This window comes from Hipposideros armiger, unplaced genomic scaffold, assembly GCF_001890085.2.
Source record: "Hipposideros armiger isolate ML-2016 unplaced genomic scaffold, ASM189008v1 scaffold_10, whole genome shotgun sequence".
NCBI lineage: Eukaryota > Metazoa > Chordata > Mammalia > Chiroptera > Hipposideridae > Hipposideros > Hipposideros armiger.
Genome location: NW_017731360.1, coordinates 1,344,008 through 1,359,525, shown reverse-complemented (window position 1 = coordinate 1,359,525; position 15,518 = coordinate 1,344,008). Strand labels below are relative to the sequence as shown.

Genomic DNA, 15,518 nt, shown 5'->3' with positions numbered 1-15,518 from the left:
ATCCCACATATGAGGGCCAGTGACACTGCCCTCTACAGCTAAGATGCTGAACAACAGCTCTACCTGGAGCTGGGCTGCCGTGAGTCGCCGGAGACGGCGTAGGCTGCAGCCCCTGATGCAGTGGGTTGCCATGGGCTACCGGATGTAGCCAGCAGCCAGCATGAGCGGCCAACAGCCGCAGTGAGTGGCCGTTCAGAAGCCAGTGACTGATGTGCCTTGCCTGGGAAGAGCGCAACGATGGTGCCAACTTGGGCCAGTGAAGCAACGTCCTCCACAACTAAACTGAAGAATAAAACGAACAAAACGATAGCAACTTGTCTGTTCCCTTCCCCCAATTCCCCAGCACTGTTCCCATCTCCCCAATTCCCCAATTAAAAAAAAAATCTTAAAAAAACCCCAAAAACCTAATGAACCTGAACTTCCTATGGCCTGATGTGGGTGCCTTAGTCCTTTCCAGGGGGTGGCATCATGCCAGCTGAGGGTTGGCACACATCATTCCTTTGTGGCTCTGGCCATGTCAGCCAGGTGCAGCTGGTAAGGAAGAAGCCCCTTGTCACCTCCATATGTGGTATTGCTTGGTGGCTCGGACCCTCAGTACCTAGGGGACATTCATGCCCCTCCTTCCCACCCAGGGGGGCACCAAGAAGCCCTCGGGGTGCCCTGTTGCCTCTGGCCACCCCCTCCCTGGACTGTGTGATGGGGCCAGCTCAGGGAAAGCAAATAACTGGCAAGGACCTAGACTCTCACTACGGCGCTCCTGATACCCAGGAGTTTTCGGAGGCACTGACAGTTGCTGGTGGGGCTTGGGGGGGCAGGTAGAGGGAGAGGGAAATACATTTTTAAAGATAACCTGGAGGCAAATATAATATTTATACTTATTTATCCTCAGAGCTCACTCGCAAGGCCCCAGACATGTCTAATGAGCAGGAATTGCAAAATGGCCACGAATCCTACTTGTTTGCCTTTGCACAGTCTCTGAGCAGTCACACGGACCCAGATTTTTCAACTGTGTGACCGCTGCAGGCAAAACGGCTGTAAGGAACACCAGGACGTGCATGAGCGCCCGACTCCCAGAGGCATTGAGTCACAAAACTGCCGATCCAGGAAAATGAGGCGCTTCCCCTCCATTCCTCAACTTGGCAGAACACAGAGCATCCACACATGAGCCCATGTGAAACACATATGCACATGTATAAATGAGCATGCACACACACACAGTGAGGCACAGGGACCCTAGTGCACACTCATGGCCCCGCTCACAGGCCTGCAGGCACATCCCTATCCAAATTCATACACACTCTCCAAAGCAGGTCTAACGTGTGGTTCGTCTGGACTGATGCTCCCTGGCTGAGGTCCTCTTCTGGGTGAGGGCTCTTATTTGCTGTGCTCACTCTGGACACCAATGATCATAAATAATATCTGAAGGGGCTTGCTATGTATAAAGTCAGTAAGATTAATTGAGACCAGCACAATCTGCTCTGGAATGAGAGCAACATACTGTTTATCATATGGTTAACACTAACATCTATGCACAGCGTATATATGTATAGTGATATAAATACATATACGATGCATACAAATAGAAAACTGTATGTGGAAGCCCTTAGGTAATGGGAATATGTCTGTCCTGGTCTCTGACGCTCCAGGCGGGCTCAGGTCTGTGTTAGAAGTTCTCAGAGTTGTTGGTGCTCCTTGTCGAAGCACTTATTACAATTGTTGATCTACCTGTATTTGTGAGAGTAGTTTCTCCGGTCGGTGCTACCCTGGCCTGTGCGCTCTGTGAGGGAAGGGCTGGTCTCTTTGCTCACTATTGCAACCTGAGTGCCCAGCACAAGGCAGGTGCTCTGTAAATAGGTAGCTGAATGAAAGCATGGTCCTCTCTTTCTGTTGAGCCTCCTCTCGGTGTTGCTTGACAATCAAGTCTCACACCTCGGCACCAAGAGGGTCACTTCTTTTAAGGCTAACAGCAGAGAATTCCCAGGCTTGGTCTGAAAAGTTCACATTTCAAATACAGCACAAGCGTTGCCTGTATTTCTAACGAGGCGATTTTCCTCCTCTGTGCTGCTGGTGGCCTGTTGAATGGGAGAAGTGGCATCTCTTTGTTTACCTGGGGAGCGAGTCTATGTACAAATTCCTTTCTAATGGTTGGATTGTGGCTCCCCTGACTGGGCTGTGGGGCCAGGTGGTGTGGTTTGGAGAAGCATAACCAGTGTAGGCTTTCATAGGACAATGACATTTCCAGATACAATCTGGCCTGAAAAACATCCTCATGGAAGGAACTACGTGTTCTTTAAGCCATGGTCTGAAGTCTTCGTCTACAGCCATTGCATCAGGTCAACCTGAGGAGCTTTTGATGCAAGTCAAGAGGGGAAGTTGGCAGGACCGGCCTGTTGACGGACCAGGGCTAGGACAGCAGGAAGCTCTGACCCACTCGTTGTGCTAAATTCTATCAAAATGCTTGATCCAGCTTCTAGGTGGCAGGGTGCCTGTCCCCTCACCTTCAAAGGAAAAAAAAAAGCAGCAGTTTCCTACATGCCATTGACATGATTTTATTTTAACAAACTGGGAGCGTTTTTGATAAACAGCTGGTCTTGCTGGCTCATCACTGTTTAAAAGAAGGGTTCCTGGCTAGCAGTTCTAAAACCCACGTCACCCTTTTTTGGCAGATCGCTTCCAATACATAACTGGCGTATAAACCCGTGTATCAGGATGTCTCATTTCTTCACATAACAGGATGAACTTCCAAGTATCACCAAGGTCATGGGTGGATGGGAAAACCCTTAATTGAGACACTCATGGAGTATCGTTCACTCTCTCTTTTCAATTTTTATGGGATGTATAAAGCAACAACAACAAAAATAACTGTGGTTCCAGTTCTGCTGGGTGGCCCTGACCCATGGGCTCCAGTGACACCACCTCCTACCCCTTTTTCTCTCTAATCTAGAGGTGACAGTGGCTTCTTGCTGACCTCTGGCCTTCTCACTGCTACCTGGGTGGGTTTCACTTTTTCTATCACCTATGTAACCAATTGCCTGCATTAAATTCCTTGTTATAAATTCTTAAGGCAGTTTTCCATTTCATTGGTTAGACTCTGACTCATACAATCATTTTTGTTGTGCCAGTTGGGTTGGGGTCTGATTTAAAAAGGGGGGGATCTGTTGAAAAGAACTGGCTTAATGACTGAATAATTCCTCAGAACTGCCGATATGCACCCCAGACCACTCCTGTCCGTCTGCTCATCTCAGCTCAGTATCCTGTCTGGAAGGGCTCTTTTTTCCACGTCTGCTCTTTCCAGGGTTTTGGGGTGACTTCATGTCTGCATCTTATTGAATTTTAGTTTGGCCCATGTATTGGGGAAAAATTGAAGTGAGTGAGGTGCTCCAAAAGCTAGATTTGTTCCACAGGCTAAAACGATGGCTCTATAGCAGAATTTCCTAAGAGTGTTCCAATGTATTATGGCTGGTGCTTTCATACGTGCTTTGTAGAAGAAAGGGTTTAGAGGGCAAAGTTTTGAGAAGCATTGGGTGAAACAGGATTGGGAGGCTTTTTTACTCCGGGACTTTTCAGAGCCTTCAAGGTACTGAGGTCCTCTGTGACTCTCCAAGAGGAAAACGTAGTCTGTGGAGTTTCCTAAGCTCATTTAACCTCAGAATCCCCCATTTTCATGGAACATCTCACGGGAAACACATCTAATCAGAGCCATTCTGGAAAACCTCTATGGCCCACACTTGAATTTTTGATGGCCCATTTGTCTATATGCTGGGTTGGATCTAATGCTCTCTTTAGAGGAAAAATATTGTCCTTTTTGTGGACAGGAGTGACCATCCATTTAGGTGCAAGTCCTGGTTCACTGTGCAGCCTGGGATGGACACTATTTCTTATTCCTTGAGTATTACCTTCGTATTGTTTTGTCCAGCTGCAGCCACAGGAGAAAGATGGTCCACATCCTCTGGTAATATTTAAGGAGCTTGTAGTAGGACTGAATGAGGTAATGGATGGACCACACTTAGCATAGCACTTGGCACTTGGGAAGAGCTCAACAAATACTAAGCACCATGGGCTCTCAGCTGTCCTAGTCCTGCCTGTGTATGTGTTTTCACACAGGTGGAGGAGAGTGCTAGAACCTACCTCCAGACTCAGTGGGTCTGTTAGCCCCTTCCCATGGATCCTGAGACCTGGCCAATGCCTCAGGGACCCAGGCTGCATTGGGAGCTTCCAGCAGCCTCTTGGATGAATTAAAGCTCAAGATAATCCCCCACAGAGCTTATTCAGGCCCCACCTGCCCCCTCTCTGGGGGATCTCAGCAACTCTTCAGTCCTGTCTTCTGGAAGCCCCCTCCTTGCTGTGTCCCCAGGTTGTTAGCTTTGTTCTCCCTGGCCCAGCTCATGCAGTCTGGAAACCCCTGTGATCCCTAAACATCCCTTCAAATTCCACAAACACCCCGCTGGTCCAGACAGCAGTTCCCCCATCATCTAGCAGAGATAAATAGGTGGGAAATTGCTACAGGAGCATTTGGAAATGGGAACCAACAGCAGTTCTTGCTCATGGACCAAAAGCTCAGACTGGCAAAGACAAAAGCATGTTTGTCCCAAGTTTCTGGTGATCATGGTCACCTCCAGGCCAGGGAGCAGTGAACTTCACAGAATGCTTCTTGCTGTAGCCTCCCCAGGGACAGGGCCCTCCTTGATGCCTGGGGAGCTGACCTTTCCAAGAAGGGGTGGGGGGAACGCTGCAGCTGGGCCCCCAACCCCTTGCCCTCCTGCCCTCCTGAGTTTGAGCCAGAGCCGGAAGGACTGCTTCCAACAGTGACTCAGCCCTTGTCGTCCTCCCATGGCCGGGCCACAGGGCCAGGCAGGGCGTCCACAGCTGGCTAGGTTTGCTTCCGCAGCTCTGGAAGTGGACAGGATCCACTGTCTGGGTTTCTGCCCCCCACCACCTCCCCATTTTGTTTTGGAAGCTTTCAAACTTACAGACAAGTTGAAAGAATAGTTTAATTATTACCCATAAATCTTCCACCTAGATTCAGCATTTGTTAACATTTTGCCATATTTGCAGTCTGTCTCTCTCTTTGGTATAATATTTGAAATAAGTTGTAGACATCATGACACCTCACCCCTAAATATTAATACTTCTCATGCTTCTCCTGAGATTAAGGATATTCTTCATATCTACAGTGCCATTATTGTACATGAAAAAACTGAGTAATTTCCAGCTCATATTCATATTTCCCAATTGTCCTAAAATACTCTTTATAGCTTTTAAAAATATTTAAACTAGGATCCAATCAAGGTATGTGTTTTGCATTTGGTCTTTTAAAATCTATGCTAGTTCTCTTAGCTTTATTTTTTCTTCTTATGATAGTAACTTTTTGAAGAGTGGAGGTTAGTTTTCTTATAGAAGATTCTAGATGCTAAATGTATCTGATTATATCTTCCTGGTGTCATTTAACTTGTTTCTCCTTCCCCCATTTATCCTGTAAACTGCAAGTTAGTCCTAGATGCTTAATTAGATTCAAATTAAACATTGTTCGTAGGAATATGTCCCAGGTGCTGTACACTGCATATTGCAACATATCAGAAATGCATCCTAATGTCTTTGAGCTTTTCTTGAAGTTCACATTGAAAGAATGAAATAGGTTTAATAGTCATGTATTATGTGTCAAGTATTTGCAGAGCTCTCTTATCTAGACTCAAAAAACAATTTGGAAGGAGGAGATTGACATTCTTATTTTATAGACGAAGAACCGAGGCTTAGAGGTGGGGAAAGAAGTGAATATTTGTTGAGTACAAATTTGTTGAGTACAAAAATTTGGGGACCAAGCATAGAGCCAGGCATTTTCCATCCATACTATGACGCCCACTTCATGCAGGGGGCAGTCTGGGCAGTTCAGTGACGTGCCTGAGATCACAAAGTCAATTAAGTGGCAGAGCTCACTTAACACTCAGGTCTTTTTATTCCCAGTCCTGAGTTCTTTCTGCCCAACCGTGCTGCCCTCGCTCCCTGGATGCCCCGTCTTCAGGATTCTGCTCATGCAGCAGATGAACTAATCTGCTGCCCAGATCTGTTGTGCTGCGCACACCTGGTGAGTTCATTCTTTAGAAGGCCCTTGAGCAGTGACTCATCTAGGCCCTGAGGCCCTGGGTGCTGCAACAGACCTTCGAGGGAGATGCTTTGGTCAGTGGTTGTCTCCTTTAGTCTCCCTATGGCCAGGGTCGGAGCAGGGTGCGGGGGGTGGGCATGTCTTCGTCTCCCCCAAGAATTTAAGCACAGATGGACCGAGGGGTAGCAGTGGGCCTCCAAAGTACCAGGTCACAATCCTAGAGTCTAAGCAGAAGGCATTTGGGGCAACCAAGCCCTAAAGAGGGGCAGAGGCTTGCCTCAGGTCACACAGCCAGTCAGAGGTGCAACTGGGAGTGGAGTGCAGGTGAGGGTCTGGACTCTTTCTTCAGCGCTCTTTGCACAGTGTCCACACTGTTGACTCTATTATTCATGTAATGCCTTCTTGGAGTAGAAAGGAGCTGGAACAGGATTGCTAAGTGAATGGGATGAGATGACAGAGACGGAGGTAAGCAGAGACAAAACAGGCAGGAGGACATTGACTCTCTGGGAGTGGGGTTTCCGAGGTAGCCAAGGGGGTGGGTCATAGGGTGTGTGTGTGTGTGTGTGTGTGTGTGTGTGNGTGTGTGTGTGTGTGTGTGTGTCTGATGTCTTAGGAGTAGCCTCCAAGACATGTGTCTCTCACATCATCATGTCTCCCTGGGAGACACAGGGACAACTCTCATTCTGTCCATCCTCATTGCCTTAATTAGACTGCCATCTTCTCATCTGGGATCCTGACATCAGTCTTTTCAAGGGGCTCCAGATTCCAGTCTCACCACTTCTAACCTGTCCTCTACATCATGGCCAGAGTTACGCTTTTAAAACACCTTCTGGCCAGGTCATTCCTGTTTAAACCCTTGTGTTGGTTAGCTGTCGTTACCTAACAAATTACTCTAAAACAGAGTGGCTTAAGACAACCGCAAGCTTATACAGCTTAGGACGCTGTTGGTCAGCTGGGTGGTTGTTCTGGTCTGGGCCAGCTTGGCTGACCCGGGCTCTATCATGTGGCTGCTGGAAGATTGGGTGGTGGCTGCTGGTGGGCTGCATGATCCAGGGTGGTCTCACTAACATGTCTGCTTGCTGGCAGGCTGTCAGTACGTAATTGGGGCTGAGCTCAGCCGGGACACCTCGTTTCTTCTCCATGTGGTCTCTCAGGCTTGTGTCTGGCTGGATTCCAAGAACAGCTAGAGGGCAAGCCCCAATACAAGAGCACTTGACAAACTTCTGCTTGTATCACCTTTGCTAATGTCCCACTTGCCAAAACAAGTCACGTAGCCAAGCCCAGATGTCATAGGGACACTGGGTGCAGAAACAGATTCCACCTCTTGATGGGAAGGGACAATTTGTCACCACATCCTTACATGATTCCCCAATGCCCTCAGGATAAAACCCGGACTCTTCAGCTGTCTCTCTATGTCCTCTGTGACCTATTCCCAAACTGCCTTCCTGTTATCTATCTCATACAAGTCTTTTCCAGAATCTTGCTATTTTCAAACACTTTTCTTCCTCCAAGCTTTTGCAGGTGCTGTTCCCTCTGTCTGGGATGCCTTCTTTACTACCATCTGCCGTCCCCCTGGCCCCCTGCCCTCCCCAGCCTCATGCCTAGTCATTGCTGAAGGTCCAGCTCCAATGCTACCTTTTTCTAGAAGCCTCTTCTAATACATTTGCATCTGAATGCATCCTCCCTTTCAGATCTCAGAGCCTTTCTTGGGTCTCTGTTGTAGCACTCTTTCCTGTTGTCTGGGGGTAGAAGCTTTGCTCACGGCTAGTCAGGTAGAGGGCACTGGAGTCAGGCTGCCCAGGTTTGAATCCCGGTTCTGATACTTACTGTGACTTTGCACACGGCACTTCATCTCTCTAAGCTTTGATTTTCTTATTTATAAGAAAAGGGGGATAGTGATGGTCTTGACTTCATAAGGTGGTTTTACGAATCCAGTGATGCTCATGTGAAGTGCTTGGCAGGGTGAATGTGAATCCCCACAGGCCACAAGCACTTTGTGAGTGAGACGATTTGGTTAAATCTCCTCTGTAGATCCAGCACATGGCTTGACACAGAGCAGGTGCAGGAGATCCTGGCAGACATCTTCCCCAAATAATAACGGGTCCTGCAGGTTTGCAGCAGACATGGGGTTTCCTGGGCTTTGGCTTGTCTATGGCACCCTTTAGTGTGGGACAAGGTTTAGCTGAGCCCACAGCCAGCAAGGAGGTAGATGCTAGTAACATCATTATATGCTGAATAATTAACTGTCATTTAAATATTCATATGTTGTTGGGGGCAAGGCCTTTTATCAGCATCTGGGGATGTGTCGGCAGAGGAAGGAGATGGATGCCAGCAAGGCTGACTTTGCCTGTGAAGGGCGACCCAGGGTCCAGAGAGAGCTGTTGGAGTGGCCACCAGACAGTCAGCTAATATATAACTGCAATATCCCCACGTGATAAACTGCAATTTCATAAACGCTTGATGCATATGAGCAAGACTAAAACAATATTGGAAGCATTAATTTCATTTGACTAATGCTTTCTATATTTTATCCTGTTCCATCTTTAAAGAGGTCCCTCTTGCTTTCCTGCTAAGGGAGGTGGGGCCAGAGAGGAGCAGAGGGGATCAGAGGTTGTTCTTACCTGTTCCGTGCCCTGAGATGCAGGCATGGGCTTAGGGCGTGTGTGGTGGGCTGTACCTGAAGACTGAGCCCTGAATTGGGGAGTTGTGCTTCTGGCTCTTTGGAAGAGGAACTTAGGCTCTCTGCCGGGGTCAGGGGAGAGTGGTGAGGGCATGTCGGTCTCCTCTGGTGGGCTGACGCTGCTGTAGATTCCCCACTTAATTCTGTTAGGGATGAGCCTACAGAGCTCCCTGCATGGAGATGGTTGGGAAGGCAGGACTGTTACAAAGCAACTACCCCACAGTGGGGAAGGGATGAGAAAGAGGAGAGAGGGGAGAAAGGAAGTTGAGGCAGAAGGACGAGGGATTGGAGGAGGATGAAGAGGAAAAGGAAGAAGAGGAAAGGCAAGAAACAGAGGAAAGAGCATCAAGAGGCCGGTGACAGGAGGAGCTGGCTACCCTGGAGGGAGGGAGACAGCCTGGCTTGGGGAGTAGCAGCAAGGGTTCTGGAATGCGACAGTCCTCGGTTTGAGTTCTGGCTGTACCCGTAATTAGACATGTGACCTTGGGAAAGATATTCACCTTCTGCAAAGCTTAGTTTTCCATTTGTAAAATGGGAAAAGTAATAATGCTTAACTGATGTGTTAGTTGTCCGTTTCTGCACGAATTCTGACAAGTCACCACAAACTGCATGACTTGAAACAACACACATTTCTCATTGTTTCTGTGGGTCAGGGGTTGGGGCACAACTTCATTGGGACATCTTCTGAGGGACTCACAGGCTACAATCAAGGTGTCAGCAAAATGTGTTCTCAGCTGAAAGCATGACTGGAGAAGCCTCTGCTTCTAAGCTCACTCAGATTGTTGGCAGAATTCATTTCTTTGCCGTTGTAGGACTGAAGGCTCTGGCTGCTTGTCGGTTGTCTGTTAGAGGTGGTTCTCATCTCCTAGATGTCACCTACAGTTGCTGGCCACGTGGGCTTCTCCAAGATGGCCACTTACTTCATCAAGCCTGCAAGTAGAGCTTCCATCTCCAGCCTGCAAAGATGAAGTCTCATATAATGTGACATAATCATGGGAGACACACCCATCACCTTTGCCATCTTCTATTGGTTAGAAGCAAGTCTCTCATGGGAGGGGATTGCATGAGGGCGTGACCACCAGGAGATGGGGGTTGCCTTTGGATCTTTCCATCATACCTGACAGTGATAGCCTGCATCTATTCAGTGCCAGACACTCTTCTAAGTGCTTTTCATGAACTATCTCTTTCGATCTTCGGAACAACCCCATGGTGGGCTGTGATTATCACCATTGTGCTGATGAAGAAATGGCAGCACAAGAGGTCAAGTAACAGCTTTATATTCGTATTTAGTAGCAGGTAGAGTTTCCATGAGAACCATGTACTCTGGTTCCAGGCCCCAGACACTCAGCCATTGTGAGATCCAGTCTCACAAAGCTGCTTGTGAAGATAATCCACAGAAGATGCCATGTACAGGTCCTGGTACAAAGCCTAATCAACATCATCCCCAAATATTAATAACTCATTTGTGGCTCAGCCTCCTTTGGCAGCCTTGGCTAGCACCCTGTACCCATGTGGAGACCAGAACCACCAAGGCTTCACATTCCCACGATAACCAGACCCAAATGCCGGTGCATAGGAGAGTAAAACGGGGACGTGGAGGAATGACACTGTGTGTGTTTCCTTCTCCTGAAACACTCCCAGAACAAAGCTATTGCTCTCTCAGACCTCAGCTTCAAAGTCACTTGTTTCTGATTGCTGCTGGAGCAAATGACTATAAATTTCATGGATTAAAAACGACATAAATTTATTATCTTACAGCTGGAAGTGTGAGATGGGTCTCACTGTACCAAAATCAAGGTGTTGGCAGGGCTGTGTTTTCTTCTGGATGATCTAAGGGAGAACCTGGTGCTTTTTTTTTTCCTTTCCCAGTTTCTAGAGGCCACCTGCATCCCTTGGCTTGTGGCCCCTTTCTCCATCTTCAAAGTCAGCCATGGCCAGTCCAGTCTTTCTCACACAGCATCACTCTGACATGGACTCTTCTTCTGCCTCTTGATTCCAGTTTTAAGGACCCTTGTAATTATCCTGGGCCCACTCAGATAATCCAGAATAATCTCTCTGCTTTAAAGTCAGCTGATTAGCAAACTCAGCTCCATCTGCAACCGTAGCTCCCAATTTGCCACATAACGTATTCAGTTTTGGGGATTAGGACATTGTTATGGACTGAATGTTTGTGTCTCCCAAATTCGTATGTTGAAATCTACCCCCCAGTTCAATGGTATTAGGAGGTGGGCTTTGGAAAATCAAGGACGTCATGAGGGTGGGGCCCCCATGAATGAAATTTGTGCCTTTATAATAAGAGACCCTAGAGAGCTCCCTCATCCCTTCCACCATGTGAGGACACAGTGAAAAGATGGTTGTCTATGAGCCAGGAAGTAAGTGGGCCCTCATCAGACACTGTATCTGCCACCTGGATCTTGGTCTTCCAGTCTCCAGAACTGAGAAATAAATTTTTGTTGTTTGAACCACACAGTCTATAGCATTTTGGTATAGCAGCTCAAACAGACTAAGAAAGACATGGATATCTTTGGGGGCGGGGGGGTCATTATTCTGTCCACCACACTTCCTTCAGGGGTCCAAGTTGGGTGCTGTGCCCAGTTTCTCCCTGGCATCCTTCACTTCTCCATCACTACCTGCAGCCTTCTTCCAGGGGTCTTAAACTCACATGCCCTTAGGGGCCAGGAGTTAATGTGAATGAATTCCCTGAGTAGAAGATAATAATGAGTGGTGGCACTGTGGCATAGGAAAACCTGATTCACATTCAAAAATTTTAAAACACTGTGCTGGCCAAGTACAACCTGTGGCCACTTTCAGCCTGCAGACTGCCCATGTGCTCCTGGGGGTCCTGTTAGTCTGTGGGGACCTGTGATCAGAGCCGGGCTGCAGGGAGGTCAGCGCCTCAGTGAGAGGCAGAGGCACGCCCTGGGCAGCCCAGTCAGGAAAGACTCTCCTTCCTTTGGGCCAGTGCAGCCTGTGCTGGGCATGTCAGCCCCACTCGGGCTCCCCTAGCCTGCTGCCTGTGATGGGCACAACCTGTGCACTGTCCATGGTCCTGGCCCTGGCACCTCATGCAGTGTGCAGCCCATAGCACACATGCAGACTAGGTATTTGTTGAGTGCATCATTGAATAAAATCCAGTGCCTTCTCGCTCACTCTCTACCCTGTTCAGGGGTACGTGACCTCCTTCCAAAGAGTTCTGTTTCTCTCTGCAGGCGCCAGCCATGCCACAGGCACAGGGTGTGTGTAGATGTGTGTGCGTGTGTGCATGCGCATCAATCACGGGCTCCAGTGGCTCGGAACCCATGGTCTTTGCACCTTTGCAGGAAATCACCATGGCCTGTGACCCAAAGGCCAGGGCCAGGGGCTGGCACATGGAGGGGGTTTCCATCTGCCCTTGCTGCTGCCCCAGCTGCTGCCTTCCCACTCTCTCCCCCCCAAACCCCTCACATTCGAGATTCCCTGGAGGTCGAGCCTGGTGTAATTACAGGGTATCTGCTGCCTCCCTATAAATCTAATAGACTTTTTGGCCTTGTCAGATTAAAACTTACCTATCAACCCGCCGCAGTCCTCTAGATCTCCCTAAATCTGTACTTGGGAGAGAATTTATGGCCAGGAATTGCATTTTGCAAAATGATTAAAGTTGCCAAACAGCCATAAAAAGTTGCAGGAGGAGATATGGTTTTTTTGAAAGTCTGCTTAATTTATAAGGGGTGGAAGGTTTATTGTCATTTAGAGTCCACGGCGAGGCAGCGATGGAGCGTTCGGCGGCAGCTGTGCACAGCTGCTCTCGCTTTATGCCTTTTACATGTTTTTAAATTGCCCTGTTTGAATCTGGCCTTCTGCAGTAGCTGAAACGCCCCAGTGGTGGGGTTTGCAGGAGAGAAGCTGCCCCCCCAACCCCATACTCAGCCCCACTCACACCGCTGCCCCCCACCCCCTCCAGGCTCACTTTCCTGAAGCATTTCTAACTGATCTCACCCCACGCTGACTGCTCCATCCCATATCACAGTCCTCGGCTGGCCCCCTGAAACATTAACAAATACTCACAAGTGTAAAGGCTTTTAAGTTTATAGGTGATTTCACGGGTAGTATCTTAGTGCTTATCGCCCCAGATTAAATGATTAAATGAGATAAAACATGTAAAGCTCTAAACACAAGGCTGCAGCCTAGTGAGCTAATAGATAGACTTAAGGCTCTCATATGCTGACGACTTCCGAGGTGCCAGCACCTCTGCTCCGAGTTTTGTGTGTGTTAATACGTATACTCCTTGCTGCCACCCTCTAAGGCAGCTGCTAGTTATGCCCGTGGTTTAGGAAGCTTAAAAAACTTTAGCCCAATGTCATGCAATCAATGCTCAGTGAATATTAGCAATTATTTTTAATACTATTAGGGCAGTAGCTTTATCTCTTTTGTGCCCAGCTTGGCATATAGTAGGTGGTCACTAAATACTGCTGAATGCAAGCAGGCATGAACTATACTGTTCATGGCCAGTCTAATATCCACCCTACGCCCCGGGAGTACAAGGATCAGACTTGGTCTACCTTATGTCCAACCCTAGAACTGAGCCCAGGGCTAGGCACACACTAGGTGCTAGTTACATAGTTGAAAGTGATTGAATCAATTTAATCTTCACAACAATCCCATGAAGAAGGTATTAGAAATTCCATCTTACAGAGGAGGAATTGAAGTGAAGAGGGAATTTGACACCTACTCCCATCACTCTCCTAGTGGCAGGGCCAGGATTTTGGATTCCAAGTCCAGCGGGTTTTTTGTTTGTTTGTTTTGGTTTGTTTTTTTTTTAACCCCAGCCCAGCTGCCCCTCTGTTAGGCATCTAGGGGTAGATTCAAAAAGTTTTCTTCCTTATTATTATCATACCTATTATTTATTAAATACCTATTATCCCCCAGCTACCAGTACCGTGTGCAATAACCCTCCCAACATGTTTGCAAGAGTATATATTTCCCCCCCATTTTGTAGATGTGGAAACTGAGGCTTAAAGAGATTGAGCCACAGTTGGCTAAGCTGAAATTCAAGGCTGGGTGTGTGTGACTCCAGAGGTGGGCAATTATAATACAGAATGATAATTGCTTTATTTATTTATTTATTGTTTATTTCTTTTTAAAGATTTTATTGGGGAATTGTGGAAGGGGAATAGCCAAGTTGTTGTCCTTCAATCCCAGTTGTGGAGGGCGTGGCTAGCTCAGCTCCAAGTCCAGTCACCATCTGGGTGCCTGTCATCAGCTCAGGGCAGCTCAGCTCGAGGTGCTGTGTTCAATCTTAGTTGCAGGTGGGCATAGCCCACCGTCCCATGCAGGAGTCGAACCGGCAACCTTGTTATTAGGAACATGTGCTCTTACCAGCTGAGCCATCCTGCCACCTGTTGGCAGCTCAGCAGCAGCTCAGCTTGGGCGCAGCTCAACCAGCCAGTGTGGGATTTGAACCGGTGACCCTGTTGTTCAGAGCTGGCACTCTTAACCAACGGAGCCACTTGGCCAGCCCAAAAATTGCTTTAATAAGGAAAGATCTCCAAGTCCAGCCTGGCAGGGGGCAGAGAGTGTTGGGAAAGGTTCCTAAAAGAGGTGATTTCTAAGCTGACATTTGGAGGATGAGTAGGGATTTGCGAGATAAACGATGGGGAATCGTCTTCTCAGCGGAGGGAACAGCATGAAGACAAGAAAGAGCAAGGTTCGTTTTTCCGGCCCAGCCAGCGCCCGCGATGACTGCCACTCTCCACCCCTACCTGAGTGCCGTGCGGGCCACACTGCAGGCTGCCCTCTGCCTGGAGAATTTCTCCTCCCAGGTCGTGGAACGACACAACAAGCCGGAGGTGGAAGTCAGGAGTAGCAAAGAGCTCCTGTTACAACCTGTGACCATCAGCAGGAATGAGAAGGAAAAAGTTCTGATTGAGGGCTCCATCAACTTTGTACGGGTCAGCATTGCTGTGAAACAGGCTGATGAGATTGAGAAGATTTTATGCCACAAGTTTATGCGCTTCATGATGATGCGAGCAGAGAACTTCTTTATCCTTCTAAGGAAACCGGTAGAGGGGTATGACATCAGTTTTCTGATCACCAACTTCCACACAGAGCAAATGTACAAACACAAGTTGGTGGACTTTGTGATCCATTTCATGGAGGAGATCGACAAGGAGATTAGTGAGATGAAGCTGTCAGTCAATGCCCGCGCCCGCATCGTGGCTGAGGAGTTCCTCAAGAATTTTTAAACCATCTGACTGGATCTCGAGGCCTTCCCCCTCAGGCTCCCCGGTGTCTCTGCAAAGGCGTCCTGGAGTTACTTCTCAGAGCGGCAGCAGCGGAAGCAGCGGAGGGGAACTGGGTTGGGGGTGGGCATTAGATGTGGGAGGTGGGTGGTGCGCTTGCTAGCTGGCAACAAAGCAGCAGTGGACCTGCCCCAAAGGCCACATGTGCCTGGTCAGGCTGGCTTCTGATGTTCAGTCCCCTGGGCCGGGACAGATTTTTTTTAACGTCTTGAAAATTTAAACTCTGTGCTTGTAAAAAAAAAAAAAAAGAGCAAGGTTCAAGGATATGACCATTTCTGTCTGACCAGAGGTAGTCCTAAATTCTCTCTGGCCTCAGGCAGAGTTCAGTCCTAACTCCACCTCCCCAGGTTGAAGAGATGCTCAAGGTAGGAAAGGAACTGGTAGGCTGTGTGCTGCTCCCCAAGGTCCCCATCATCGCCACCCACGCTCCCTCTTCTCTCTCCCAGGGCCAGGCCCACTC

General features: G+C 48.3%; 1 protein-coding gene across 1 annotated transcript; it reads left to right on the top strand.

The window, feature by feature from the left end:
* The first annotated feature begins 14,486 nt into the window (after positions 1-14,486).
* On the top strand, positions 14,487-15,289 carry ARPC4 (actin related protein 2/3 complex subunit 4). The gene has a single exon (XM_019657777.1). The coding sequence runs from the start codon at positions 14,495-14,497 to the stop codon at positions 14,999-15,001; it is 507 nt and encodes a 168-aa protein (XP_019513322.1). The 5' UTR covers positions 14,487-14,494; the 3' UTR covers positions 15,002-15,289.
* Positions 15,290-15,518: the final 229 nt, after the last annotated feature.